The sequence below is a fragment of the Triticum urartu genome, chromosome 2 (assembly GCF_003073215.2).
Source record: "Triticum urartu cultivar G1812 chromosome 2, Tu2.1, whole genome shotgun sequence".
In the NCBI taxonomy this organism is placed as follows: Eukaryota; Viridiplantae; Streptophyta; class Magnoliopsida; order Poales; family Poaceae; genus Triticum; species Triticum urartu.
In genome coordinates, this window is record NC_053023.1 from 30,900,434 (window position 1) to 30,927,259 (window position 26,826).

Sequence of the window (26,826 nt, forward strand, 5' to 3'; positions counted from 1 at the left end):
GATGTAATGTCCTATGTGATACTATGAATGATGATGCCTACGGTGTGTGAAATATGTCTTTTTTTATCCTGTCAGAATGGGAGTTTTGAGAGAAGGCTTTTCAGCATGAATGTCATTTTTCTTTTTTGCATTTTAAGCCGTGATTTTTAGGAGCTGGCGTGCATGTATGAAACGGATGGTCACCAACATGGTTAACCATTGTTTGTATGCAGATATTCAGGCATAATTTTTTTTATTCCTTTTGTGTTACTTAGATTTAGTTTTTACATTTATTCCTGTACGGCAAAGATATATTTGTTAAAATACAAGTTTATATTTTTTATATATGTCCATATTTTTTTAGATGCATATTTTTTAGTATGTTTTTTAATTGACTGATAATGATTTTTTTTGAAAATAAAAGAATTACATCTTTTATTATTGCAACATTTTCTATAAACACATATAAATATTTTAAACAGAAGTGTTGCTTTTTCATGGGTGGCCGTTCTTTTTTTTATGCATTTACATTTTTTAAATTGGCCAATAATATTTTTTTAATACTTGTTTTCACCATTATTCAAATGCTTGATAATTTTTATAAGTAATGATTAACTCCTTTCACACATGCTGTATATAATTGGTATACACTCTTAGGCAAGAGAAACATTTTATTTATACACTTTTGAACATTTTTTTGCACATGCTGCTTAATTTTTTTGCACATGCTGTTTAACATTCTTCAAGCACAAGTTTTTTTGATTTTTAATATCCGGTCAGTAATATTAACGCATAGGAGGTGAAACAAGCGTGTAACAGTAGTACTCCTCGTCCCTCAAAGTGATTGGGCTGTCCGTTCTGGTGGGCTGGCCCGTCGTGCGTAGACTGGCCTGGCCCGTGCATCCCTTGGTATCTAAATCGCCCGGAGCCTTGTCCGATGTGCTCGACCACCTACCCCCTTATCCGCATCTGAATGGCTATCCAGTCAGAGACATCACAGCCGGAGCTTTAGTTCAAAGAAAGGTCGCTGGATCTGGATCTCGTGAAGCAGGTATCTTCTCCGTCGGCTCTGAAGGGAGGTTTGCAGTAGCTGCTCGGGTGCGGCGCTTGGCGCCTCGTTGCCCGGGTATTCGCTGGTACGTTTTTCATGGCGTCAGATCTAATTTCGGCTGTGGCATGTAGTTTTGCATATAGACTTTGTAGCTTGGAATTGAGGAGTAGATCCATGTAGTGATTCAGTTGCAATATTGTAGATGGACGAAGAGTTTGGGGAACATGATTTTTCTGATGGAGCGGTGGGTGAGGGAGAGCCTGCACTTGATCCGACAGAAGAACATCAGCCAGTTATTACTTCTCGGTTGTCAGTTAAGCGTGTTGTAGAGATGGTTGCAAAATTTGACGAATACAAGAGATGGCTTGTAACCGAAATTGGTTTTGGTGCAATTCTGAAGCTCCCAATGCTTGTCAAGTTGGACCTAAGGATGAGTGCTTGGGTTATGAGGAAGGTGAATGCTCGGTGTCGTGCAATCGTCATTGATAATGACAATACAATTGGTTTCACAGCAGAAGATTTCCACAAGGTTTTTGGCATCCCATGCGGGAATCGAGATGTGGGTGGCAGGGATGCACAAATTTCTCAATCTGCAATCAATTTCATCAAGCAGTCAATTGGGATGGACAGTACAGTTGCTCATAATCTGAAGGCGGCTGAAGGTTTTATAAGTAGAGATATTTCAGAGGATTCGAGTAAAATTGAAAAGGATTGTTTTCAAATTGTATTCGTCATCTTTGTCATGGGCTATTTGATAGCACCGTGTACCAAGCATGACACCATGACCATTGATTTCTGGGGTGCTCTGGCCAATCCAGAATTGATCCCGCAGTTCAATTGGTGTGAGTATGCTATGCAGAAATTGATGTCAGCTGTTGTGAAGTTGCAGAATGATTATCAAAGCAAAGCAGCAACGGTTCATATGTTTGCGTGCCACCTTTTTTTCCAGGTGAACACATTTTTTAGGTTTTCATAGTTTGGGTGTGGATTTTCAGGAAACGATGTGTGTGTACTATTGAATTCTTGTTGCTTACTTGATTATAATCCATGGCAGCTTTTCTTGCTGGACAACATTGACCTTGGATTGTTCAATATGCCGCCATCTGAATTGCCCCGCGTGCAGTGCTTCGAATAGAAAAGGTTTCGGAAGATGATCATAATGGCTTATGGCATGAAGCACGGGAAGTGGGGTTATGTCCCTGCAGGGGTATGTTTTTTGTAGTTGTTGGTCTAAAAATTCATTTCGGTCGAGGTTGAGAAGTGATTGTGATTGTCTAAGTTTTTTTGTTCCATGCTTCTAGGTGCGGCCTGCGGAGCTAGTTATGTACACGCGGCCAGACACGACGTGCCAAGGATGCATTGACTACCATGTATCATCAGGTTCAGTGAAGCAATCAGTTCCAAGGGTGCCTAATAGAGTGGACCAATGGACTTCGGATTTGGGTGTGCATGCAACGACGGCACCAGATGACTATTTGGGTGATGTGAGGTCGGCATATCATTCACGTGAGCCAAGGGATTTTGCAAATCATTGCGCCAGACTTGCTACGGTGATCCGATAAGTTTTGTTCATCTAATTAGGTGGGGTTCTGGGTGGGTAATGCAATGACTTTTTATTGTTGAAATGTTGATGGATATCGGTTTTTAAGACAAGCATTGTGCAATCTGCAGGTCCTTGAAGAGCTGAGCCTGATGCTGAAGCAGCAGAATGCAAAGTGCACACTGAGCATGTCGTTGCTGCGGAGTAGGATGCAGTCTGACATGCTTAGCTTTGCTGATAGAATTGTATCACTTGTGCGGGATCGTTGTAGGTGCTGTCAAGCGCGCGGGTTGTCAAAGTGTGTCACACTGGATGGATCTTCCAAGTGCTCTGATGGTATTTTTGTCCACTAAATATGAGTATATGACGTCATTGAAAACAATCAGGATAGGATTGGTTATGGTTATTGTTTTTATGGGTGCAGATGCTCAGGCCATGCATTCAAGGGTGATCCCAACGGTTGCTCGGCGGCTCGAAATGTCGGATGATGAAGGTGCCGTAGGTGTGCATACATTGTGTAGGTCAGCCTTTTAGGATGTATGTTAACTTTAATTCGTTCATGCAGGTGGTAGTTCAAGCAAGGCCCATTTTGAACGTAATTCAGGGAAGAAGACTCGGGTTGATTCCTGCGATGTGCAAGGTGATCAAATTTTTTTATGTGTCATATTAACCTCATCAAAATGCTGTCGTCGACTTTTAATTATGTTTGTTCTTGTTGTCAACATGGTTTAATTTAGTATGTTTTGTTTGTTGTCTCAGATACGAGGCCGGTGTCATCACAGCAGCCAAACGACGCCCCTGTGTATGATAACCCAGTTGTTGAGGACCGATAAATGGAAGAGAAGAATGTAGTATTAGACAGGATTATATTATATGCTCGGGTAATTACGGACACGGTTAACTGTCTGTACGACATTGGAGAGGGAGAGCCCAATGTTGTTTATTTTGGGACCATGGTAGCTACGTTGCCAAAGAGGAAGTATGCCACTTCTGCAAGCTTTGCACGCAACCCATGGGTGAGTGGGTGTCTAGCTCAGCCCCCACCAGTCCCCTTGGTGGATAAGTTCTATAACTGGGTGTCTGGAAACAACAATTTTGACCTTGACAGGTATAATGCTGGTGTTCTTTTTTTAAAGTTCACATCGCCAGTTAGTCGGTTAAAGCAATTTTATAAATCGCACTTATGTTTGTGTGATTTTTGCAGCATGTGGATTGAGCATAAAACCCCGCGGATGCTTCGGCTAAATGCTACGTGTGTTCAGCAACAATTAATTGGGGGACATCCTCTTGATCACGAGGTAGCTGTGCTTGCAATCAGGAGGTTTAATCAGCTTGATGTTGGTGCACACGCTGTGAATCAGTATATGCTATGGAGGGAAGTACTTGAACCAGATTTCTCGGTCAGTACACCCTTTTTACTGGTTTTGGGTAGATATCTTGTAAATGTTTGCCAGGTTGCAATTGGTCATGGAATATGTTTGTTTGTTTACTGTGTCTATAACAGACGCACGCTCTTGCTGGGGAGAAAGTTGTGCATATAAAAGCTATTCAGTTGCAAATTTCGCAGTCTCATCATGATGTCACAGCATATCAGACGGTAAGTTTTGGGTCAGTCTATGTCAACTAGTTTGCAATTTCATCAATGTGGAGAAGTATTATTCATGCAAGCGTTTGTTGTTTGTTGCAGTTCTTTGTGCCAGCCATTCTTGACCATGGCTGGGCAGCATACATGTGAGATATGATCAGGAAGGAGATTCACATACTGGATCCTTTGTGTGCTCAAATAGTGGGAGCAGAGCAGCGACATACAACCCATCACGAGGTGGTGTCACAGATTCACAACGTGCTATTTAGTTGCCTTAACAAGTTCTTTGCAAAATGGCACTACACACCTGACAGATGGAACCGGAAATTCCCAAACATAACCCGGGAAGTATTTACAAGGTAAATGACACTTTGTGCCGGAGATATTTTTTTGCATATTTTTTTACATGCTCGGCAGAGAGGTGATGTATGCACACGTCTGTATAGGTGACAGGGATGAGTCTGGTATGTGCATGCTGCATGCGATCAGGCAGTACGATGGTGAAAAGATGATGTGGCCTCTGACGAAGGTAAGAGAATCTGTCATTTTTCTTGGTCTTCTCATATGACGTTCCTTTTTGTTGTATCTCAAGATAGTTGTTTGTGTGATTGCACGTGACAATAAAATGTGCAGAAAAATTTGGCCACTTTCCGAAAGACAACTATTTTTGAGCTTTTCCGTCTGCGGGATGAGCAGGGGAATATTGTGGGTGATGATGTCTTGCGTGCTGCTCTGGAAGGAGGCAAGGGATGACGACATGTGTATTTGTGTGGGTTGCGCGCAATTTGCTTTAAAATGGTGGATTGCTTTGATGTGGTGTCGTGGGCAGAGGATATCTAGTTATCTTGAATAAATGAACTTAGGTTTAATTCTCGTGTGGTATGTTAGTTTTAAAATGTGTGGACGTATGACATGTATCGAGTCTGGTGCAGTAGTTTGTGTGGACTTGGTTGTCTTGGGTCTGTCTGATTATTTGCTTGTCTTTGATTTATTTTATGTGTATCAAGGGAGAGGATACTATTATGACTTGTTGGTTGGTAGTGTTTCAATATTATTTTAAATATCTTACATGGAAGATCCCCTCTGAAATGGCAATATCTCCTGCATGCGCTAATTGTGTGACGAATGAAAACATGCAACATTTTGTTCCAGATGCATCTGTATTAAATATCTACAAAAATTGACGTGATGAATTTATAACAAAAGAACCCTTTCCGTGTGTTTGACCATTTTTTTCACAGTCTCCTGTTGATTGCTACCAGTCCCCCTCGTCGCTTCCCGACGTTTCCCACACAATTAAAAAAGACACGATGCGTCTAGATGGATACGAGAAAGTCAAATTTGATTTGTTTCTTTTTTTATTTAACTTTTCGGTGGTGTACACTCATGAATTTTTCACGGGTCATGATTTGATGAATGAGTAATTGTCCTTCCCGTTTTCCAAAAGAGATTTAGTTTCCTACGTTTGTTTTGTTTTGATTATGATGGTAATTCAATATGATGCGGAGTCACTGTTGATAGATGTGTTATTTCAACTTAGGAGCATATGAAAGAGATCGCATATAAAACCGTTCCAAGGTGCCATCGTGGAAGTTTGTAGTTTTGCTCAGATGTACAAATTCATGATTCGTAGGTAGTTGCCAACGTTGCGCGTGATTATGCATGAGGGTGAAATGGGCATGGGCATGTATGTGAACGCGGACCCAGTGGTTTTGCACTACATTCCATCATTTTTAAATGGACTTTTGAGAAAAATATAAAGATGCACAATAGCAGATGTGTCAACAGGCCATAGGTAATATGTCTGGTTATATTATCATATCGTGCATTTTGATAAGTTTAAGCAAGAAGGCAAATTGATTATACTGGGTTATAGCTGAGATAACATTTAGCGTAGCAATTTTTTGGTATAGATAAGATAAGGCAAATTCATTGTACTGGAAGTGTCAACCAGATAATAGCATATCAGTTCAATGCAGCATAGTAGTCGATTACATGGCAGCAAGGCCAGATAGGAATACTTGTACCGGTAGTCGTAGTGCATAAATAGATAGAGATAAGTCTTAAAGCAGAGAGCAAGCGTAGAGTGACTTAGTCATGGTGATATTATTAATCCCTCTGCACAGGAAAGCTTGTCCAAAGCTTGTAACTCAAACGGATGTAACATCAATTTGAGGGGCAAGCTTTTCAGCACAGAGGGAGTAGATGCAACCCTTTTCCATTGGTCATAGGTTTGATATTGGTTTGTCTTTTCGAAGCAAGCAACTCTTCCTAGTCCTGCTTCGCACCGCAGAGGTAGCTGGCCAATTCAGCCTTGTTGCCTTTCATCATCAGGACTTCATAAGCCATTTGTTTCCTCAGTTGTGCAATGATTTCCTAGGAAACATAGACGGAAAATGCTTGAAGATGATGTAGAGAGGAGTGAAACATAAAAAGTTATTGAATATGTACTTTGCATACCTCAGTAGGAATTATTTGCAGGATATCTCCATCAAACTCCTTTATGTAGTGTAGCACATAGAATCCACTATCAGCTCTGCATTTGTTTTTGCATCTTTATTAGGTTACTAGGATTAGGAGCACACATATAGGAATGATGGGGGTATTGCATAGTGGACTGTACTTGCTGCAGCCGGGGTGCATGCCATAGTTGAACTTGTAACTCCATGGAAATGTTGAAAAATGCCAGTTGGGATACCATTCACGAAGACGATTGAAAAGGGAATTGAGTATAAGTTCAGCTGTACGCATATGTTTGATCTCCATACTTCCCTTTTCTGACATGGTCATAGTGGGGTCCATTATGAACATAGTTTTTTCAGCTATGTCAATTTGATAGAGGCACCATGAATCGTCGACAATGTGTACCACGATGAACTGAACAAGGATCATGGATGAGTTATATCAGTCTTTCATATTTTTAGATTGTTTTATTGTGTAACATTCAGTTCGTAACAAGCAATGTATTGGTTTTTATTGCTTACCTTTTTGCATTCTTCCATCTTGTAGGGGAGGTTTGTTGCATTGAACATCCAGAAGAGCGTGTCTGTATTGTGCTGGTCCTGGCAGTTGATGGCTTGTTCCTGTAGGATAGATTTTAACAGATGAATAACATTATGAGGTATGGACGAGGATGGAAGTGTCATATATGAGAAGTGTGTTGTGCTGAGACTCACCGCAAAGCTTGGGGGAAATAGCTTCCTCCACCGTGGAGTTCTGTATTTGTATAGTATGCTGTCCTTCATGTCTAGCGCCAAAACACCTGCTGACATCCCGTTTGGTTTGAGGCTTTGATTTTCACCATAGTTCCGCAGGATCGAGTGGCCAGTCATCTCCAAGTGGCAAGGGTCGTCAATTGAAAGCCATTTCCTGTTGTTAGCACACCATCAGTTTCAGTTATATTTATATTACAATTGGAAGCACCGGCTCAAAGTTCGCAGGTACATATCAAGATGCAAGATATAAAGAGATTAAGTTGTTTGGTAGCCTGGAACCAGAATAACATTTTTTCATGTGCACTTGTGGGTTATTTGTTAATGATAAAGATGTTTATCAGGTTAGAATGCTTTTTCAAAAGGTTCAGATGTGATGTTGAGCTGAGTAGTTGACGGCAGAGCTTATTTTCTGAAAAGTTATGAATGTATGCCAAGGAGTAATGCTCACATGGAACGTTCACTCATGGTGCATTTTCTTATCTTCTTGTACCACTTGTCCACATCAATGGGGGGATCTGTTGTTATCCTCAGAAATTTTGCTACGTGAATCTCTGGCTCTATTTTTGGAGCTGATGAATTGTCTGCAATATATGTCAGGAGTAAACGTGAGTTAGACAATGATAGTACACAAAGAATAACAGCTCGCTTCTCGTTAGCAATAGTACAGCAAAAACATTCTGGATGACATGGTACATTGGTTTTGAGAAACAAGAATTTTGTTTGCATGGGATAATCATTTGGAAAGCAAGAGAAGTGGAGATGGGAATACGAAGGACATGGTGATGGATGGAATGTACCTTTATGCGCCGGTTCAAGGTGAATACCAGTGATTACCAGAGATGTGTCAGCATCAATAGCTTCCAGAGATTTCATTTTAGGAGGCCTCACCTTTACGTGATCTGCACAGGTGTATGAACAATTTTATAATCATTGACTAATTGCATAACATATGTACAGGGCGAGCAGAAGGAGATTTTAAAACTCGACAAGTTAGATACAGGTAGCCTTGCTTCATCACATTTATGGTTCTAAAAAAAATTATTGAAAGTTATGTGATTAGATACAAGTTGCCATGCATTTGCTTGCACCTCTGCTCCTTTTAGCTTTTCAACAGGTGCAGCTGGAACAGTGCTTTCATGTGCAATCCGCCTTGGGTCTGATGAGTTTTTGTTTGTCTCTGTTGGAGTTTCTGACTCTGCTGCGTGTACATCATCTCTGATAGCTGCAAGTTTGAATTTTTATGCAAGAGCGTCAAAGCAATGATGTATATGAAATCATGATATGCTCAGAGAACAGTTGTTTATAGGTTTCTAAACATAATTGATTTGTTGTGTGTGCATACAGGACAGAATGGTTAGTGGACAGTAGCGACAACGTACCTTCACGGCGGAGCAGTGTGTGAGTAGGAGTCACTTCAACATTAGTAATGTCTCCAGTCCCCCCGGCAATTGTATGGTGAGCAGGACATATTATTTTTTGCAGCTGGAGTTTTTTTTTTGTTTGATCAGTTGGTACATCAATGGTACAGCGTAGAGTTTTACCTTGTGACAACAAGTCTATGCCATATGTTGATTTTTGTACGGAAGTTGCTGGGCTCAGATCCCACAATGGTTGATTCACCGCCAAAGTGCTTGCTGGAACTGGAAGAAGGATCAGTGTAGTTTAGCATTTCGGAACATAGAATGAATGAGAAGGCAGGCGACATGTACCTGTGTCCATGGATGCACCTCCTGTTGTTGCATTTTGTATAGCTTGCTGATCAGCTGCACCAGAAATGGTACGTGGTGTGCGTTGTCGTCTTTTGTAAGCAATCACGACAGCAGGATCTGATTGCTTTTTCTTATTAGACCAAATTTTAGCTGATGGTGTACTACACATAGTCTGGTCTTGCCCTGTAAGAAGTAGATTTATGCAAATTGAGTTATATGATTGCAGGCTGAGGTAAGCAAGCAACAAAAAATGTGTACTCTGCTACCTTCTATAGAAGTGCCGGCAACTTCCTTTTCACCAACAGCCTGCTTTGTCTCAGGTGCACCTTTCTCTGTTTTATAGTCAGGGGGTTGATCAACAGAAGTTGCTTCTGATGTTCTATGCCTCTTAGGGTCTACCATCATTACAATATTCGATCTTGGACGTTTCATTGTCCACATGGGATTTTGAGTGACTTCAGTGATATACCTCCGGCTCCGTAAATGATAAGGTGTCCGCGGTAAACGAGCTGACATCGGCACACCTGCAGATATATGAAGAGTGTGGACAGAATGCTTAGTTTGAACTGTGACTTGTAGCACAGAATGGTTAGTCTGAACTGTAGATTGGTACCTTTTTTGCTTGGCTCATTGTCGGGAGATATATCAGTGAAACGAAGCGCACGAGGCGCAAGGGGCACCTTTGTTACAATGAGAGTTTCTGCTTCTCCAGGAATGGTAGGTGCTGGCAATCTAGCTTCAGGAGTCTTCTCAACACATGGAGGTTGTTGATCTGTTGATGGGATGGCAAACAGTAGACATAATGCCAGTGGTGAGTTGTCATTTTAAAAAGGCAGTGGATGGATGAAAGGTATGTTATGTTAATTACATGTTTGAGAGACTGATTTGGCCATCTGTACAAGAGTGCGTGTGCATGAATTTACAAATGGCGATCCTTGAGGGAGCTCTGTCTGCAGAGCTGTATCAACAAGCATGAAGTTTTAGATACTCTGCTGCTGTTTGCTAAAATGTCAAAGTTGAGCAGAGCAAATTTTCCATGACTCACGTGTTACGAATCTTGGGGTGGAATTTGTTTTTTGTAATTCAGAGCCAATGCAGTCCTTTTTCTCCATGCGTGCCTTTGCTAATTGTTCTTCATGGGTGTGTGTTGAAGCTTGCACCAACTGCCCTGCTAATGTAGCTGGAAGAAGCAAGGAAGGCATATATAATCAAGTGGTTAGTAATTTTTGAGCGGTGCCAATGAAATGGAGGAAAAAGGAGTGAGGTTTTGTCAGGAACAAACATTGAGTAACCACAAGAGCTTTTGTAGCGCCGACCAAGGGGCTTGGAGTTAGCCGGACACGTTGTGTGCTCAACCGTGATTTTTCTGTAGCGGCAACCAAGGCCATGAACTCATCATACATCAGAGAAGCAGCTTCCTCGAGATCGCCACAAATACGATTAATGAGAGTTTTGCAACGCTCTTGGTGTTCAGCAGACAACACTTCATCAGGAGGGCAGTGATTTTCAGCAAAATGCAACACAGCGCTCCGCATCCGAGTGCATACTCTAGAAGTGATGTAGTGATGGGCAGCAGTCTTGACTGTCTGAATTGGAATCATGGACCCCTGGAGCAAGATTGGATGGATATACCACGACCCTTCACAGGCCCTTGTTAAAGGTTTTGTCTGTTCGTGCATGTCCATGAGCAATTTTAGTTAGAGCTCGTTAGTTAGTTTCCTAATGTAATAGATTGAATAGTTTTGAAACGATGCTCACCTTCAATCTTTTTTCTGGATCCCTTGCTAGAGTAAATATGTCCTTCAGGGTGTCACCGCTATACGCAGTGGCCAGATATTGGCTGTCATGTTGCTTTCAAAATCAATCCATTCCGCAAAGAACACCTGAAGAAGATGAGGACAAGAAGTAGCTTTTGCTTTAGCTTTTGCATCTACTTTTTGGTAATCATGCACAAAGATGAAAAGCACACAATCATAAAGAGCTTTTTTCATTATTCCATACCTGAAGACAAAGTTGAAATCCTCCCATTGGGCACGATCCTATTTTGCTTTTGATTTTGTAGTGAAGCTGCACATCTTTTGCGTTCTGCATCATGTGGTCAATGATGAATTTCCCCTAGTTAAATGAACCGATTTTATCTGGCTTAATGACACAGTGAAGCACCTCGTCAGGCACTAATCCATAGCTGGCCTGCGGCGCAATCGTCGTTGCACACACAAGGAGGGTGTAGCCGACATTTGTTGCGTCCAAGTCCTTTTTAGTTGTGGAACGCGGATCTATGTTCCTAAGTACTGTCAGCACCTCCTTAACCTGGATTTCCCCTCTTTTGGCCCTTCCCTCTGCGACCCGATTTATCCCAAGTAGTTCTAGAACAGCAGCCCGATTTGTATTGATCTCGCTTTGCAGGGTTTGTGATACTAATGGGATGGGAGTAGATCCTGACTTTATCCCGGTAACAAACTCTATAGCTGCTTCATTTATGGGTCTAACCTGGCGATTTGGAAATGTCATGGTTTTTTATCTGTATCTATGTTCATAAGCAAACTCCAGTAGATCTTGTTGTCTCCTCCACCAGATGCACGAGTCGTTAACAGGGATGCTAGGCCAGTTGGTTTCACCTGTTCGTACATCAGGGGCGAGAGGCTGCCGACGTACGCAGTCGTGAAGCCGCAGCGAACATTGGGGACGTCATCTGCGTCAGAGCCTTGCAAGCCCGTCGGCTTGTGCGGGCCGCTCCCCTTCCTCCTTGGAACCTCGCCCACCAATGCGTCCGATCTGGCTCGATCTGGGTCGGCGCCGTCGCCCTCTTCCACCGGGGCCATCGTGTTGCAGCCACGTACGGACGAGCTAGCAGCTGCATGCAAACACGCCGTAAAAAATGCCATTAGATGCGAGATTAGATGCAAGCTACAGTAGCTACAGTGCAAGATTCATCTTAGAGACAGGGAAGAAGAATGCGGAAGCGAACACATGTACCTCGCCCGATGCAGCTTCACGCTCCGCTGAGCTTTCCGATTCGGTCAGCGGCGTCGAGTGAGTTAACTGCCGCCGTTGTACTCAGGGGCGGGCAGGAGCGCGGAGGGGCTATTGAGGAAGAAGAAAGAAGATGTGGCCTGGATTGCTAGATGCTCGCAGCAGAGCGTGTAGATAAGGCAAGGGCTGGATTCCGGAGGCGAGGCACGGCCGTATGTACAGTGTTCAGTCTGTTTGGGCCCAGGATCAGCGACGTACCCACTGCACGGTCACATGGGTTCGGACCAAATTCAACGCACCCATTTTTTGTATCAACGATGCGGGCTAGAGACAGGGGCAAATAAGGGAAAGGTGGGCACGTGGCGAAGTGTATCTGAGAAGAAGCGCGTGCGTCGGACACGCATCCCGGGCTGGGCCAAGCCAGATGAATTGCAGTTGTGGGTTGGTCGGCTGAAATAATGCTGTCCGCTTCCCAAAAGTGCCCTTTCTGTGTACTGTAGCTCAGTGGTCTAGGTTTGGCCGGATGCATCAGTCTTGGACTGTGCCAACTGGCTCCCTCGCGGGCAGCACGGACGCATGCATAGACAATTCCATGGTCTGGTTGTCCACGGGATCAGTTGAGATTAATAATGCACACGGTCCGCCATCTGGTGCGTGCTGCCTTGCCTAATGTGTACTTGGCTGTCAGCGCAGCTCATTAAACTATTGTTTGTGCCTGAACACACAAACCTCGTGATTCGTGTGTGGGCGCTGGACAAAGAACTGATTATAACTGAAAATCATTCATCACCTAAGGAGAGATATACTGTTGCATAAAAATTCATAAAAATGTCTTTTATTACAAAACATTGTTATTACAACAAAAACACATAAAAAAATATTTATTACAAAAACATGCATATTACATCAAAAAAAATTGTATACTACAAAAAATGATGAAGAAGTTACTATTAGAACAAATGTATATCACTTTTATAGTATATCCAATATTAGGAACATTTTGTCATCCTGGCGTTCTTTATTTGTCAACAATCCCTCTGATCGCATCATTGTTTAGACCATGCAAGTTTGTGAAATAAATATCCTGGAAATAAAAGACAGCTATAGGAAATAAAAAGTGCTCCGACCACCATATGATTATAATTGAATGCTGAAAATCATCAACCATCTTTGTTCTGAAAATTGTTGAGCTTCTATCGGATATATGCCAAAATCCATTTAGATGATTACCAACCAAACCAGGTTTTGAGATAATTTTTCTTATAGTTTGAAGACTTGCAAGACCAGAATTGGTAACTCCCCTCCGCCCCCCCTGAAGAACTAGCACAAAACTTTGATGAAAAAATGAATTGAAGCTGGGTGTTCAATTTATAGTGTGTACTATGCAAGAGAGACGGCTCTCTTTTATGTGGTTCTCCTTCAAATAGTGGTGTTTTTTTTTGCGACCACCTTGTTTTGTGCATGAAAAAACAAAAGTCCACATATAAAACAAAAACAAAGGCTAATGAAAAACCACACAACCTTTACATAAAATAGGAGTGTCTGACGCAGTCGGATGCGAACCAAGTTTACCCTTCAAATATGCCTTTTGTCGGCTATGTTTTTATTTCTATAAATAGGAGTATTACAAAAAATCTTGGCATTTTTCATCTTAAAAAATTCACACAAAATGCGTGTACTAGCCAAGGTGTTTTCCATGCATGTATACTATATGTCTACAAAAATAAATCACACGAGACAAATTCCAATTAAAAAAATAAATTTTGTACATCTACATCAGACTACAAAATAAAATTTGAAAAAATCTATGCACTTTTATTTCATTTATATTTATCTGTATAAATTTTATAACTGTAAAATATACTAAAAAACAAGGCGGTTTACACCTTGTTGATACACATGAGCAGATACTCCTAATTGCTTTATTTTTATAAATACAATATAAAATAAAAAATTGCAACTAAAAAAAAGGAAACTACATTCACCCTCCAAACTCCACCTAAAAAAGTTGAGATTCTTCCTGAAACTCCGACAATATTGCTGATATTGCATACTAAACAACCGAAGGCCACACATTCCAAAATAATAAAAGTCACATGGGCCAGCAGCGGGTAGCATAATCCCTTGAGGAGCGAGGTTCAAATCCCCCGCCATAAAAGTGCATTCAACAAGTTTCATGGAAATCACGCATGGCACACAGACCAGCAAAATGTAGATGGCTAGCATGGAAGTAGAAACTAAGCGCATATGCTCAGAATGTCAACAACACAAACCACGTCAAAGGTGGCCGTATTGCTCCTACGAAAGGTGAAAACAGCAGCACTCCCTGCCTCCAAGTTGTGAGTTGACACGAAAATTCCCCACTCCTTACTGAAAACCATGCGTCCATCCTTGGATGTTTTGAATCCAACCCTGGAGACCGGGCCTTCTCCCAAACGAACACCAATAAAACCTTCAGCTCCAATATTCAGGAGCACACGCACTTTGTTGGGGATTTTCTGGGTAAAAAAGAAAGAATAAACAAAAAAAAGACACAGATTAGAGCCATAAAAAATGTAGATGTGATCTATCATTGTTTTTTATGCTGCTAAATGGCTGTGCTGATGATTGGAGGTTTAAAATTTGACCTATACCATTATAAAATAACACGTATCTGATTGCAAAGCCTAGACGTTTAGGCTCAATAATGTAAAAAAATGTTAGAAAAGAAACATACCATTGACTTCTTCCTGGTGTTGGTGCGTGTGAACCGATGAACAAACTGTGAACCAATGTTCCCCTGCTCAATGTCGATGATCCTGGCAAGCTGGTCTTCCTCATCCAAATCCAAAATCATACCCGTGTTGTATATGATGCCTATATATGGTTGCTTCTCCCATGATCTTTCCATCATTCTCATCCTCATCTACCCGTCCCTCTTCATCCGTGCCTATTTTCTCTTCCTCTTGTTGTACTACTTCAGATCCACCTCCATCAACAAAGCCAGAACCAAAGGAACACACATATGCTTTTGCAATGCGCCCAGTCATCACAAAAACAACAAGCTGTCCAAGTCCCAAGTTGAAGTCCTTCATGAACTTCCACAAGTCATCACCACCAATTCTTTTCTTGTTGTCAGCCCCTGTGTACACATACACAACATACCGTCGGCCATGAGCTCGGAAGTTCAGAAAGTCACCAGCAAAGTGCCGTGGGAAACGTTCTGTCACAGAGCAGGGCAGCAGCTGAAAATAAAAGAATGAAAGCATCAGTAAAGTTAAACAACTAAAAAAATAGAGAGCCTACCAAAAACACACAGAGCACATGTCGGCAGACATTACCACAATTTTTTCGTTTGGATCCCGAAAAAACATGCCGAAGGTCGTGTCGTTGTACGCCGCGCAACGAGAGAAGCAAACTTGGCACAACATCCTAGTTGCAAAAGCTGTATATGCATTAAAAAATCTGTTATCTGACAGTACTGCTCACCGACAAAAACTGATTTCACAGCACTGAAACCAGAAAATATGTTAAATGAAAAAATCACACTTTTGGTTCAGAGACTAGGCTTACAGATTAATTACTCATGGAATACTGAATTTCAAAAAAAACATGATTGCTGCGCAAAAAACATAAGACATGTGTTCAAATCTGCCATGGATTGTTCTGCCTCCTATCAAAACATATATACTAAAACTGACACAGAATATCAACCAGGGACTGCTAAAAACCTATGACACTTGTACAACCCTATTGCAAATTTACTAGAGGACAATATCACATACATCAAACAAAAACTACACACCGGATGGTATTGATTAATTCTCGTTCTGAATCATATGTCAATATATTCAGATAGATTTGAATCAAAAATATCTGCTCCATAGATCAAACATTGAATACCGAAGAAAACACGTGCACCTACGAAGAGGAAGTGAGCAGCGCAGCCACATTGAACATCTATCAATCTTTAACTATACTCAATATCCACATCTACAGAGCCACTCTCCACCCCAACTACTAGATAGATCGAAAAACAAAGCCTCCTGCTTCTAACAATCAGGGGGATCGGGAACGAGGCAAAAAAACATTCCTAACAGAATCATTTGCCACGCAAACAAAAAGAAAAGAAGCTCATGTAGGCATTGAAACCACGAACCCTAGATCGAGTAACACACAAACGCCATAACTAGATTCTAGATCTGTGAGTAAGCCACATACACGAAGAGTGGAAGAGAAGCAAAGGAGAGAACAACCTCAGATCAACTCGTCTCCTTGCACTAATCGCCCTCCGGAAGCCGCCGCCGCCTCCAGAAGCAACTGAGGAAGAGGAGAATGGGGAACGGGCGAAATGAATGACCTGGGAAGGAGAGGAGATGAACAGGGAGAAATCTGAACCAGCGCCCTCTAATCCACGAAACTGCTCTCTTGGGGACAACCAACGGTCCGCCGGCCCAACAAACAACAGCCCGCTACGCAAAATCCATTGGGAATTTCCATTGCAATCCCATATGCCTCTGGATTTGCATCCCCTAACCTCACAACTTCAAGTGCATGGCTGTAGAGATTTGAATGTCTGAATGTTACTGACTTTACAGAAATGCTATCCTTCTGAAGGTATGACAGATGGGCTGGCAGTATATCTCGTGCATCTTTCGTCCAACATTTGAGAATATGCTTCTCTGGTATGTGATCTATGCCAATGAAATCCAGTACCTGTCACACATAGGTGGTGTTTCATCATACAGGCATTCAAAAGAGAACTTTTCAGATTTTTTAGCAGCAGGATGTGGCAGTGCATTACCTTGACAGCATGGCAGCAGAGCAGGCCAGTGTGCTCGAAATTGCCACATTCATAGAACACTTGTGGTCCATCATCAACAAGTTCTACCTTATATAGAACCCAACACCACATTTCATGTTTTTCTGGATGGTGTCGTCTGACAAAGTATGTTTTACCTTTTTCAACTTCTTCAACTCTGTACTGTGATGCTTCATATGTGATTTGGCCAAACATGTCAAATATAGCTCGAGTGTACACCTTGCTAGCATGATGCTCCAAGGGTGTGTTCATTCTCACTACAGGGGACACCTGAAAAAGCAGACATTATATTTATAAGATGACATGACATCACACACTAACAAAATCCGAATAACAATTTCTGAAAAACTTACTATTTTGGTTCTCCTCTCTTCATAGTTCTCACTTGCCTCTCTATCAAAAAGAAGCCGCATGTACTGACGAACAAATAGATGCATTGGACAACTAGCTGGAACATAAGTCTTCAACATGTGGTTGGCACTTTCACTGCGCTGCGTACTGGTCATCTTAGCACAAAACTTTCCATGGAAATATGGCTTCGCCCATTTCTCTCTTGTCTCATATATCTGGGTGAGGTAATTGTTCTTTTGCAGACCATATGTTTCAATCATCTCCTCCCATGCTGATTCAAATTCGTCTACTGTCAACATGTGCTATACTATTTTGTGGAAATCTGACTTGAATTTGCTGCGTTTTGTGTAATACGATCCAAGATATTCCTTTGCTTTTTTGAGCACATGCCATTTGCACCATCGGTGTGTTGTGTCAGGCATAACTTTCTCAATAGCTAATTCCATTGCTCTGCATTGGTCTACAACACAGTGTTCGACAATACGAGAGATTAAGCAAAATATCTTATTGCATTCCTCACCAGTTAGTATTGTTTGTGGATGCTTCCCACCCATCATGCGGATGAATTCACTAAAGACCCACTTGAAACTTTCCTCTGTCTCATCCCTGATGAGCACACCACCAAATATCACACTCTGGAAGTGATTGTTGACTCCAACGAACAGTCCAAATGGCATGTCATACATGTTTGTGCGGTAAGTTGTATCAAAGGTTATTGCATCTCCAAAGTAGTAGTATTGTGCTCTGCTGGCACCAGTTGACCATAACAGATTGTGTATGCGGCTTTCTTCGTCAGGCTGTACTCTGTAGTACAACCCGAAATCTTTTGCTCCTAATTCTGCAAAAACATCCATTGTCTTCTTCACATCATTATCAGCTTGTTCACGACTGATCTTGCCACACAACCCTCGGAGAGCTCTTTTGGTGAATGGTACATTGCTCATTGAACCGAAGAAACTTCCGATTATATTGTAAACTTTGCCAACGCTAATGTTGTTTTCACGGAGTTGTTTAATCACATCACGTGTGTATATATCAATATGCTTGTGTGAAGGCCAGTAAACTTTCTCACCACATTTTTCAGTGAGAGCATGGTTGTGATCTGTCCTGTACTCATTTATATACCAGCCATTATCGGCTGAACGCAGCAGCCATATCATAGCAGGGCATCTACATCGGCATGTACATTTGTTATCCTTCTTTGGTATTCCCTAAAAATGTACAAAAAAACGAACATCACAGTATTTGTCAATAACATCTTCACTCATAGGCAGCGATACGTATCACAGTAAATGACTACTCACCGAACATCCACAAACTATCTCCTGCATGCATTTGGTTCTTTCGACATTTAGCCGGCTTTGCCATATCTTACTCCAAACCCAACCTCCCATGAATATAGATTGTAGTAATCATAAGCTTCACCGAGTGTATCAAAGTTCCTTCCCACAGCAGGAACTATGACAGTTTCAGTTTTGTTTTCTGCATAGCTTCGCAGTGTTAGTTCCAGCGCACTCATCCTAGAAGCACATGGGGGTCTTTCCTCAGGTACATGCCCAACCCGGATTCTGCATGTATAGAGATGTATATTTTCAGAATTTTTTTTCACTTAGGTGTTTTAGCACACGGCATGCACATGGAGGAACAATTAGTGCACAAATCAAACATAGTAAAGCTAATGTCGTGCAGATGTACCTCTTCGTCCAGCCAGGGGCTTCAGGGTTGTCTTTCCCTGTAGACTGCTCTGAAGCTCCTGCAGACAGCACTACTGCTTCGCAAGTGCTGTTCAGATCAGTTTCCATGGCTACTATGGCATCTCCCGCTTCAGCAATGCTGGATTCAGCAGGCCCGCACACTGGCGCTTGGTTCGCACCATGTTTCAACAGCAGCTCTGCTCCGTCCAGATCCAGCAGTGGAAATCTATTTTTCAAGCGGGACGAGTATGAAAGTAAGGAACTGCTCTATCCTACCACAGAGAACATAAAGTGGGAGCGGCAAGGTTTACCTGTCGACCGGATCGGACAAGAAATCGATTTCCTCCTCTCCGGCGGTCGCGACCTCCATAGCCATGAGCTCCTCGCTATCGCCACCGCCTCAGGGGTAGAAGACAGATCTGCTTTTACTTTCCAGCCCCGGACAGATGACGGTGCCCTACATTATAGTATTCACCTAGGCATCCCGCACGCAGCGTTTATGCAACGGAATCACGAGACGGAATTGTAACGTGAGCAGTCACAACCCATCTGTACCAACGGAACAATAATATCCCGTATCGATTCTCCCTCGTTAGATTCACCGTCTTCGTCAACTCGCTTGCGAACGTACGTAACGATGCTTTGTACATACGGTTGCATTTAATACTATACGCCACGCGTTGCCACTCCGTCCTTGCCGGATAGCAGGAGCGTGCGAGCCCGTCCGCGCCATCGCCGCTCTCTTTTTGGTGTCAAATGTTACTGCATCACAGAAGATCACGCTTCTATATTTGTCTGAGCGGCTGGCAATTAATCTGGAGATCGCCTCATATATTGTGGCAATTACTTAGTTATGGCAGGGAACACATTCCAGATCGATAACAGACAGAGCGTGGGAATTCCCCAGATCAGTTTTTTTTTCTTCTATCACTAATTGGGTACCGTATGTGTGCATGCGCCCAATATATCAATCTAGCTGGCTGAAAGTGAACCAAATACAAGAGCAATTAGACCAAATTATATATGTACTGCGACTGAGGCTTCAAACAAGAACTAGTTTGATCCAAGAATAAGTCTAATTTTGTTGATGCATAAAGAAAAATTAAGTTGCATTTCACACAAAAAATGAATATAAACCGCTACAAATGAAAATTCAAAACTGAAATGATTGTTTTGTTGTGAGAGTTCCAGTCCCTAGTATATGACGTCGACGTGTAAGTTTTACAAACGGCATTACAATGTTATTATTTTGAAAAATGGTGGGTTTTATTGGCTCAAAATAGAGTATCAAGAAAATACATAACACAAAGAGCACACACCCAGTCTCTGCGTAACTAGGATGCACACAACCAACACCAACTCACACACAAGAAAAAACATGTGGCAACTAGCAAAGTCATATAAAACCAATGCTATGTGTAGGTAAGGAAAAAAGAAAAAAGCCTCAAAGCAATAAGATCCATGATCGGCAAACTACAACAGTGAACATATCCACACCAACCATCTCATGGCACCACATGGACGGCGAGGTTTTTCAACAGCAACGCCTTCGGGAAGGATGCGACACTCAAGTGTCGCGGTCACCGGATCCAACAACCAAGGCTAGAATCTAGGTTTTCACCCTGAAGAACAGTCTAAGCATATCTGAGCAATGTCTTAAACAAGGTAACGACATAAGAAAGCATCGTCATTGCCAGGTATCACCACTCGGGTGTGACCTAGGCTTTCGCCCCGGGGCTGAAGACCGGGTGCTCAAATAGCACCATCTTTGACGTCACTCATGTGTTGTAGCCACCACTTTTCCATGAACCTAGCAGCAACATGTGATGTAACGCCGCCACTGCACACCATCCCTCTGTGTCAAGACATCGTCCATTATTTGTATCTCACCGCCGAAGTCAACAATGAGATCAGGAGAGATGAACCCTCCCAGAGACATTTCGATGACCATCACCGTCATGGAGCCGTAGGAAATGACGGCAGAACAGTTTACAGTCACCACCATTCGGCCGTCCGATCTGAATCACTAGTTCACCACCACCAAACCATGGACGATAGTGCCGTTGGACGGCCACCTTGACATTCCCCGCCACTATCAACACCATGGATAGTGGCATAGAAGACCATGTCGATATACCCTATGGAGTGGACGGAATGCGAAGCTTCAGAATGCGACTCCTTGAAGCCGCACGGGCTGATGTTTCAGGACGCGCACGACCGGGTCCCATCCGATACAGAGGTCCGGGAGTGTCATGCACCCATCCATACAGAGGTCCAGGACGGCCGGCGGCTGGAAGAGCGGCGAGTTGGGCAGGAGATCGAAGACCACTAGGATCGCCGCGCTACCATCCTTTTCCCCGTCAGCGCCGCTCCACATGGGCCGTCCTCCACCTCCTGCACCACAACCAGGGAACCCCCACCTCCTTCGGAGATGGGGGCCGCCGCCACAGCGGCAGAGGCCTTTGGCAGCGGCGGAAGGGGAGGCCGCAGTGGACGGCTGTAAACGGCGCTAGAGTTTCGCTCCTGGCATTGCCTGGGGAGCGAGGTCTAGGAGCGATCCTTTTTTTAAGGATCTGACTGGGGTTGGATAGCCCACCATGGCTGTGTTAGGTGAATAGCAGTACCTAAATATAAGTATTTTTAGATATTCTAATATGGATTACATACGGAGTAAAATGAATGAATCTACACTTTAAACTATATCTATATACATCCGTATGTAGTCCATATTAAAATCTCTAAAAAGACTTATATTTAGAAACGGGAGGACTATAATTTTTTCCACACAATTTCCTTAGGAATTTAGTGTGGCCTACCGTTGGGTCAAATGGGCCCCACAGGTCGCCTCCGCTGCCTCCTTTTAGGCGCCAGTTGTTATGGTCTTATCTAGCCAGGAAAAACGGGATCGACGAAAATATATACTTTAAACAAAATGAACACATACATCATTGTATTTCATAGATACTAGTACTAATTGAGCACCAAATCCAAGGGTTCCGACTATCCCCCTTTTTTTAGATCTAAAAAATTATTGAGCAAAGGTCTTCACGAGAGATGACATTGTTAGACCTACATGTGGTAGTGAGTAATGATCAATGGCAAGACCGAACTGGAAAATAATGACAAGTAGGCATAGATCAAGTTGTTGACTACATGACGGCAAGGGCGATTCCCATACAGGTAGTGCATTATTTCAGCATATAGGTGCAATTCCGTTGAAGGATATGGTTTATCGCGTTGTAGAGGTGCTATATGCTAACTGGCTATTGACAAAAATATCAAGATGAAGGATATATATTATCACAGAGGAGGGGCTAGAGTTCGGCCGGGGAGGCTATGGTAGCCGTAAATTAGGTTTAGAGAAGAAAATAAGGAGATAGAGATGGGTGGAAAAGAGAAAACATGTTAGATAAGGTATAAAAAATAGTGGCATGGCAAATCCGTAGTGAGTCGACCAATGTGTAACCTTGGGCTATTGCCAAGGGATATGTTATACGTGCCTTGCAATTTAGGTTAAGTTATTATTCCATAGAGCAATGATCGGCCCAAATAGAGATCCTCAGAATTGCTAGATGTTAAAGTGACCCTATATAATAATTTTGGAACACTAAATGTGCAAGAACACACGGCGCAATATTAGTTTTTAAAAATGGGCGGCAAAGTACGAAAAACTGGTGAGTAGCATAGAAGTTTAACCTAGTTGAATAACTTACTGAGTTAATAGAACAACTACTGGTGTATTTGGCTGTAGCCTATGTGATGCACGAAAGCCATGAGAGTGGTCCTGACTATGTCCTGGCTGACTCTGCCTAGATTATCAGATGCTAGGTGGTGATGATTTTGTATCTTTGCAGCATTCTACCGAGGATAAACGAATGTCCTTTGACTTTAAAAAATTAAGGCGAAAATATGTTCAATTAATGTAACTGACATTTTGATTATGTACATATAGTATTCGCTGGTCTTATCTTCGGCATGTCTAGCCGCGATGAACTTCCAACTCTAAAACACCTCGGAACAATTACTTGCCCCTGTGGGCTCGGCAGTGGTTCGAATCCGTCGAAGATCAAGTCCCCGCAGATGTCGGCCGTGTAGTTTAAACTTCCGAATCTGACCTGACGGCCAGGGGCGTAGCTTTCGATCTGCTCTAGATGGCCAAGTGAATTGGCCCGCAGTGCGAAGCCGCCAAAGACGAAGATCTGTCCGGAGAGGAAGGTCTCACCCTGGACTGCATCGCCATTAATGATCGTAGGAGCCATCGGGCCTGACGGCGACGGCACAGAGGAACTCTCAATGAAAGCACCAATGTTGGTGTCAAAACCGGCGGATCTCAGGTAAGGGGTCCTGAACTGTGCGTCTAGGCCGGATGGTAACAGGAGGCAGGGGACACGAAGTTTTACCCAGGTTCGGGCCCTCTTGATGGAGGTAAAACCCTACGTCCTGCTTGATTAATATTGATGATATGGGTATTACAAGAGTTGATCTACCACGAGATCAAAGAGGCTAAACCCTAGAAGCTAGCCTATGGTATGATTGTTGATGTGTATGTTGTCCTACGGACTAAAACCCTCCTGTTTATATAGACAACGGAGAGGGTTAGGGTTACATAGAGTCGGTTACAATGGTAGGAGATCTGAACATCCGTATCGCCAAGCTTGCCTTCCACGCCAAGGAAAGTCCCTTCCGGACACGGGACGGAGTCTTCAATCTTGTATCTTCATAGTCCAGGAGTCCGGCTTGAAGGTATAGTTCGTCTATCCGAACACCCCCTAATCCAGGAATCCCTCAATCAGTGATGGATTAATAATAGCGGTCATTAATTGGATACGCCACACTGACCATTAACTAGTAGTCCGGACAATATAACAGTTAAAAAATATTGATAGTCAAATAATTTTCCTCTCAAAATGGTACATGACTCACAACATGAAACCTGAGTTAGTGAGAAGCCTTGGCCAAAAACATAAAGACCTATAGATCATATCGATCCAATATATCATAGGTATCATATTATTATGGATAATGATGTCTTGCCATTAACATGAAGTTCTCGAAATCAAATGATACATTTGAACAAGCAACACAACAATGGAGACTGAAGCAGACATAGATCAAAAAGTTATACATTATTATTTCCTCCACCACTTAAGCAAGATGAATTGCGCTAGGCCATCTCATTCTTCTTCTTGTTGAAGACCTCCTGAATGATAGGGCCAAGAGCCTCCATCCTCATTGGTTTGGGCACAAATAAATCAGCACCAGCACTCATGAACGGCTCCATGGCATGGTTATCGGCAGAAACCCCAACCATCTTCACATCAGTTTCCCCCGTAGCACGAATCTTCACAATTGCCTGTCGAGCAATATAAATATTATATTGTCTTTTCTTGTAAATAAGAGGATTATATGTAGTATATAAGAATGTTTAGGTAGTATATATACTATTTTTTGGTAGTATATATCATATTTTGTGCATACTTCATTTTGCGTATAAATATGTACGTATTTCACAAATACAATAAACTATGAGCTCACTTGCAATTTTTTCATATAACTCACTTTGGAGTATCTTAGATATAGTATATGAACATAATAAAAATAATAAAGTTGAGTATATACTACCACATGGTAGTATATATATATGCCAAATACTTGCATATACAATGATATAGAATTAAGTACCTCTGGACAAGTCATGATGGGCATATTCTTATCGAACAAAACAATGTCAAACTTTTTCCCCGCAAGGAACAAATCAACAGCTTCCTTCCCATTCATGGCTAGAGTAACCTCACAGTGAAGTCTGAGCAGAATTGTTGAGAGGACCAACCTAGAAACTCCAATGTCCTCTAGAAGTAGTGCCTTGATAGAGGTGGATCCTTTGGCCTTGAGCTCCATGATCACCTAAATGAATTACAAACACATGAATATATTTTATTCTTGATCCATGCATGCCATATTAGTACTTGCAAGCACATTGTTATTCTTGAAAAGAATCAACTAGCAAAATCTTAATATATTACTAAACTCATAGTTTAAACATCGCATAACACAATGAAACAAAATTGTCTATTTCAAATGAAACAATGACAGAGCTGAAAAAACCGATGCGCCAGGATAACATGCCAGCAATAATATATAAATGCATATAGATGGGTGCTAAGAACAACAACCATGAAGATATTGATTAACAGATCAAATTAAAATGAATACTTCCACCCTATACTGGTATAGATCCACCTCTAACATTCTCATGGATGTAAAGCATGGACACTATAAAAGCACCAGAAGCCTCACGATGAAACTAAAAGCGCCAGAAGCCTGATGATAAAACAAGGCAGGAAAACAAATAATGTAACATGTAGCTGAAGGTTAGAGCCAGATGGTGCTGGAGGAGATTGGGGATCTTCCTACTCTTCCCACTAGATAGTCTGGTGGTTGGGTGCTGGTATGCCTCGTATGACAAGGTATTTATAGATGGGAAAAGGTAAGTGTGGCCAATGGACAACCTATCTCCACTGCCTTCACACGCGTAGAAAATCCGCACCGATCTTCGCCCAAGTATAAATGGAGAAATCAATATTGGTCGTGAATATTTTCTTATTAATGACTCATGTCCCCACATAAATATTCTCGATTGATGTTTATATGCAACTTAATGTTTCATATCTAAGGTCATGTATTAAACTATATGTCATCAAGTTACTAGAAGTTGTATGAGTTATACTTCCAAATTTTGAATGTTGGCCAATATACTATAGTTAATATTTTATTTTGAGAGACATGTTACAACGCATAAACTCACAACACACACACACACACCTATGAAGGCGAACACATATACCTACCACTCGGAGCAGCAATGTGATGTTGAGTCAATAGATATTGACATTGACAATGCCACCATAGGCACTTCATTGTAAAAGTCCAAGTCATTGCATTGAAATAATAATGTAAGAAATACTGAACTAAATATAGAAAATATTTGAGCACCCATGCGATGTGTAGAACTTGAACCTCGGGTAGGCTTGTTGCCGTAGAAAGTACCTGGCCATATAAGGCCAACTCCAACGCATGACTCCAACTGGTCCGTCCCCGTCTGTTTGGGGCTAAACAGACACAAAACGCGACCCAACGCGCGGGAGCAAATGAACAAATGTCCTTTTTCTGTCTGCTTTTGAACCATTTCCGGTCCAAATTTGGGCCGCGTTTGCATCGAAAAGGACACGGGCGGACGAGTGCGACGCGTGCCCTTGTCCTCCCCTGGCCTGCCCGTCGGGGACATGGTCGTCCCTTTTTCTTCTCCTCCTCCCCTCCCCCTCGCCCCCACCCCCGCTATAGTCGCCGCCGGCATTTTCTCGGCCACCTCGCTGACTCACTGTCTCGTAGTCTACCCCAACCTACCACAAAACGACGGTCGGATATGTGCCTCTCTCGCCCCTGCACTGGTGGTCAACTGCTATACCTGCGGCCGCGGGATTTGGCGCATGCGGCTACCGGATTTGGCGAATCCGGCCGCATGTGACTGCGCCTTGCCATGGATTGGCAGGGTACCAGTTCGCACAACCATGGCCACGCCTCTGCATCGCATGCAGGTACCGAATCTACCTCTTGCCGGTCGGATCTATACCCCGGCGATGGTTTGCCATCAAAGACATGGCCGGCCTCTGTCTAGGCTAGGCCCTGGCCCAGCGGCTAGACGGTATTAATTTAGATGACGTTCTTGATGGTCATTATGTGATTTTATGCATCTCTAATCAAAATGGAACCAATAAGAAGTTTTGATTATAGATTTAATGAGCAAATGTGAAAGTGCAATCATGCTCTTAATCAAATTTTGATGTTGATGACAAAATACATACATGAGACTAATTATATTTGCTAAGTGAATACACATGATATTTGTCTTCTTGGCATCATTATGTAGG

General features: G+C 42.4%; 3 protein-coding genes and 3 long non-coding RNA genes across 8 annotated transcripts; 2 read left to right on the forward strand and 4 right to left on the reverse strand.

Moving 5' to 3' along the window:
• The first annotated feature begins 1,591 nt into the window (after nucleotides 1–1,591).
• On the forward strand, nucleotides 1,592–2,550 carry LOC125540832. Its single transcript, XR_007297390.1, has 3 exons — nucleotides 1,592–1,979; nucleotides 2,085–2,237; nucleotides 2,332–2,550. It is a non-coding gene; the product is annotated as an uncharacterized LOC125540832 (long non-coding RNA).
• A 132-nt stretch (nucleotides 2,551–2,682) lies between these two features.
• On the forward strand, nucleotides 2,683–7,961 carry LOC125540833. Of its 2 annotated transcripts, none has more exons than XR_007297392.1 (7): nucleotides 2,683–2,895; nucleotides 3,136–3,210; nucleotides 3,330–3,678; nucleotides 3,775–4,167; nucleotides 4,258–4,514; nucleotides 4,602–4,684; nucleotides 7,165–7,961. It is a non-coding gene; the product is annotated as an uncharacterized LOC125540833 (long non-coding RNA). The 2 variants fall into 2 exon arrangements; XR_007297391.1 differs by lacking the exon at nucleotides 2,683–2,895 and adding an exon at nucleotides 2,983–3,063.
• A 210-nt stretch (nucleotides 7,962–8,171) lies between these two features.
• Nucleotides 8,172–9,621, reverse strand: LOC125540834. Of its 2 annotated transcripts, XM_048704378.1 has the most exons (6): nucleotides 9,346–9,620; nucleotides 9,080–9,262; nucleotides 8,912–9,010; nucleotides 8,750–8,818; nucleotides 8,459–8,592; nucleotides 8,172–8,269 (listed from the first exon to the last, which is right to left on the reverse strand). In XM_048704378.1, the coding sequence occupies exons 1-6, from the start codon at nucleotides 9,593–9,595 to the stop codon at nucleotides 8,261–8,263; spliced, it is 744 nt and encodes a 247-aa protein (XP_048560335.1). In that variant the 5' UTR covers nucleotides 9,596–9,620; the 3' UTR covers nucleotides 8,172–8,260. The 2 variants fall into 2 exon arrangements, with proteins under 2 accessions (XP_048560335.1, XP_048560334.1); XM_048704377.1 differs by lacking the exon at nucleotides 8,172–8,269 and having other exon boundaries at nucleotides 8,308–8,592; nucleotides 9,346–9,621.
• A 14-nt stretch (nucleotides 9,622–9,635) lies between these two features.
• Nucleotides 9,636–10,899, reverse strand: LOC125534866. The gene is made up of 6 exons (XM_048697928.1): nucleotides 10,838–10,899; nucleotides 10,362–10,746; nucleotides 10,125–10,259; nucleotides 9,948–10,037; nucleotides 9,680–9,851; nucleotides 9,636–9,645 (listed from the first exon to the last, which is right to left on the reverse strand). The coding sequence occupies exons 2-6, from the start codon at nucleotides 10,678–10,680 to the stop codon at nucleotides 9,636–9,638; spliced, it is 726 nt and encodes a 241-aa protein (XP_048553885.1). The 5' UTR covers nucleotides 10,681–10,746; nucleotides 10,838–10,899.
• Nucleotides 10,898–12,163, reverse strand: LOC125540835. The gene is made up of 3 exons (XR_007297393.1): nucleotides 12,056–12,163; nucleotides 11,081–11,269; nucleotides 10,898–10,962 (listed from the first exon to the last, which is right to left on the reverse strand). It is a non-coding gene; the product is annotated as an uncharacterized LOC125540835 (long non-coding RNA).
• Nucleotides 12,164–23,924: 11,761 nt separating this feature from the next.
• LOC125540836 (two-component response regulator ORR42-like) lies at nucleotides 23,925–25,886 on the reverse strand. The gene is made up of 2 exons (XM_048704380.1): nucleotides 24,581–25,886; nucleotides 23,925–24,251 (listed from the first exon to the last, which is right to left on the reverse strand). The coding sequence occupies exons 1-2, from the start codon at nucleotides 24,794–24,796 to the stop codon at nucleotides 24,063–24,065; spliced, it is 405 nt and encodes a 134-aa protein (XP_048560337.1). The 5' UTR covers nucleotides 24,797–25,886; the 3' UTR covers nucleotides 23,925–24,062.
• Between the last annotated feature and the right edge of the window lie 940 nt (nucleotides 25,887–26,826).

What these genes read in the sequence shown, in the direction of transcription:
- LOC125540834 (XM_048704377.1), bottom strand. Translation starts at nt 9,595, where the DNA reads ATGTCAGCTCGTTTACCGCGGACACCTTATCATTTACGGAGCCGGAGG. An exon ending in TGCCGGCACTTCTATAGAAG is followed by an intron (nt 9,263 to 9,345) that starts GTAGCAGAGTAC and finishes TACTTCTTACAG; the next exon opens with GGCAAGACCAGACTATGTGT. An exon ending in CACACTGCTCCGCCGTGAAG is followed by an intron (nt 8,593 to 8,749) that starts GTACGTTGTCGC and finishes TCAAACTTGCAG; the next exon opens with CTATCAGAGATGATGTACAC.
- LOC125534866 (XM_048697928.1), bottom strand. Translation starts at nt 10,680, where the DNA reads ATGATTCCAATTCAGACAGTCAAGACTGCTGCCCATCACTACATCACT. An exon ending in AGCTCTTGTGGTTACTCAAT is followed by an intron (nt 10,260 to 10,361) that starts GTTTGTTCCTGA and finishes TGCTTCTTCCAG; the next exon opens with CTACATTAGCAGGGCAGTTG. An exon ending in CACCCCAAGATTCGTAACAC is followed by an intron (nt 10,038 to 10,124) that starts GTGAGTCATGGA and finishes TTGTTGATACAG; the next exon opens with CTCTGCAGACAGAGCTCCCT.
- LOC125540836 (XM_048704380.1), bottom strand. Translation starts at nt 24,796, where the DNA reads ATGGAGCTCAAGGCCAAAGGATCCACCTCTATCAAGGCACTACTTCTA. An exon ending in CCATCATGACTTGTCCAGAG is followed by an intron (nt 24,252 to 24,580) that starts GTACTTAATTCT and finishes ATTGCTCGACAG; the next exon opens with GCAATTGTGAAGATTCGTGC.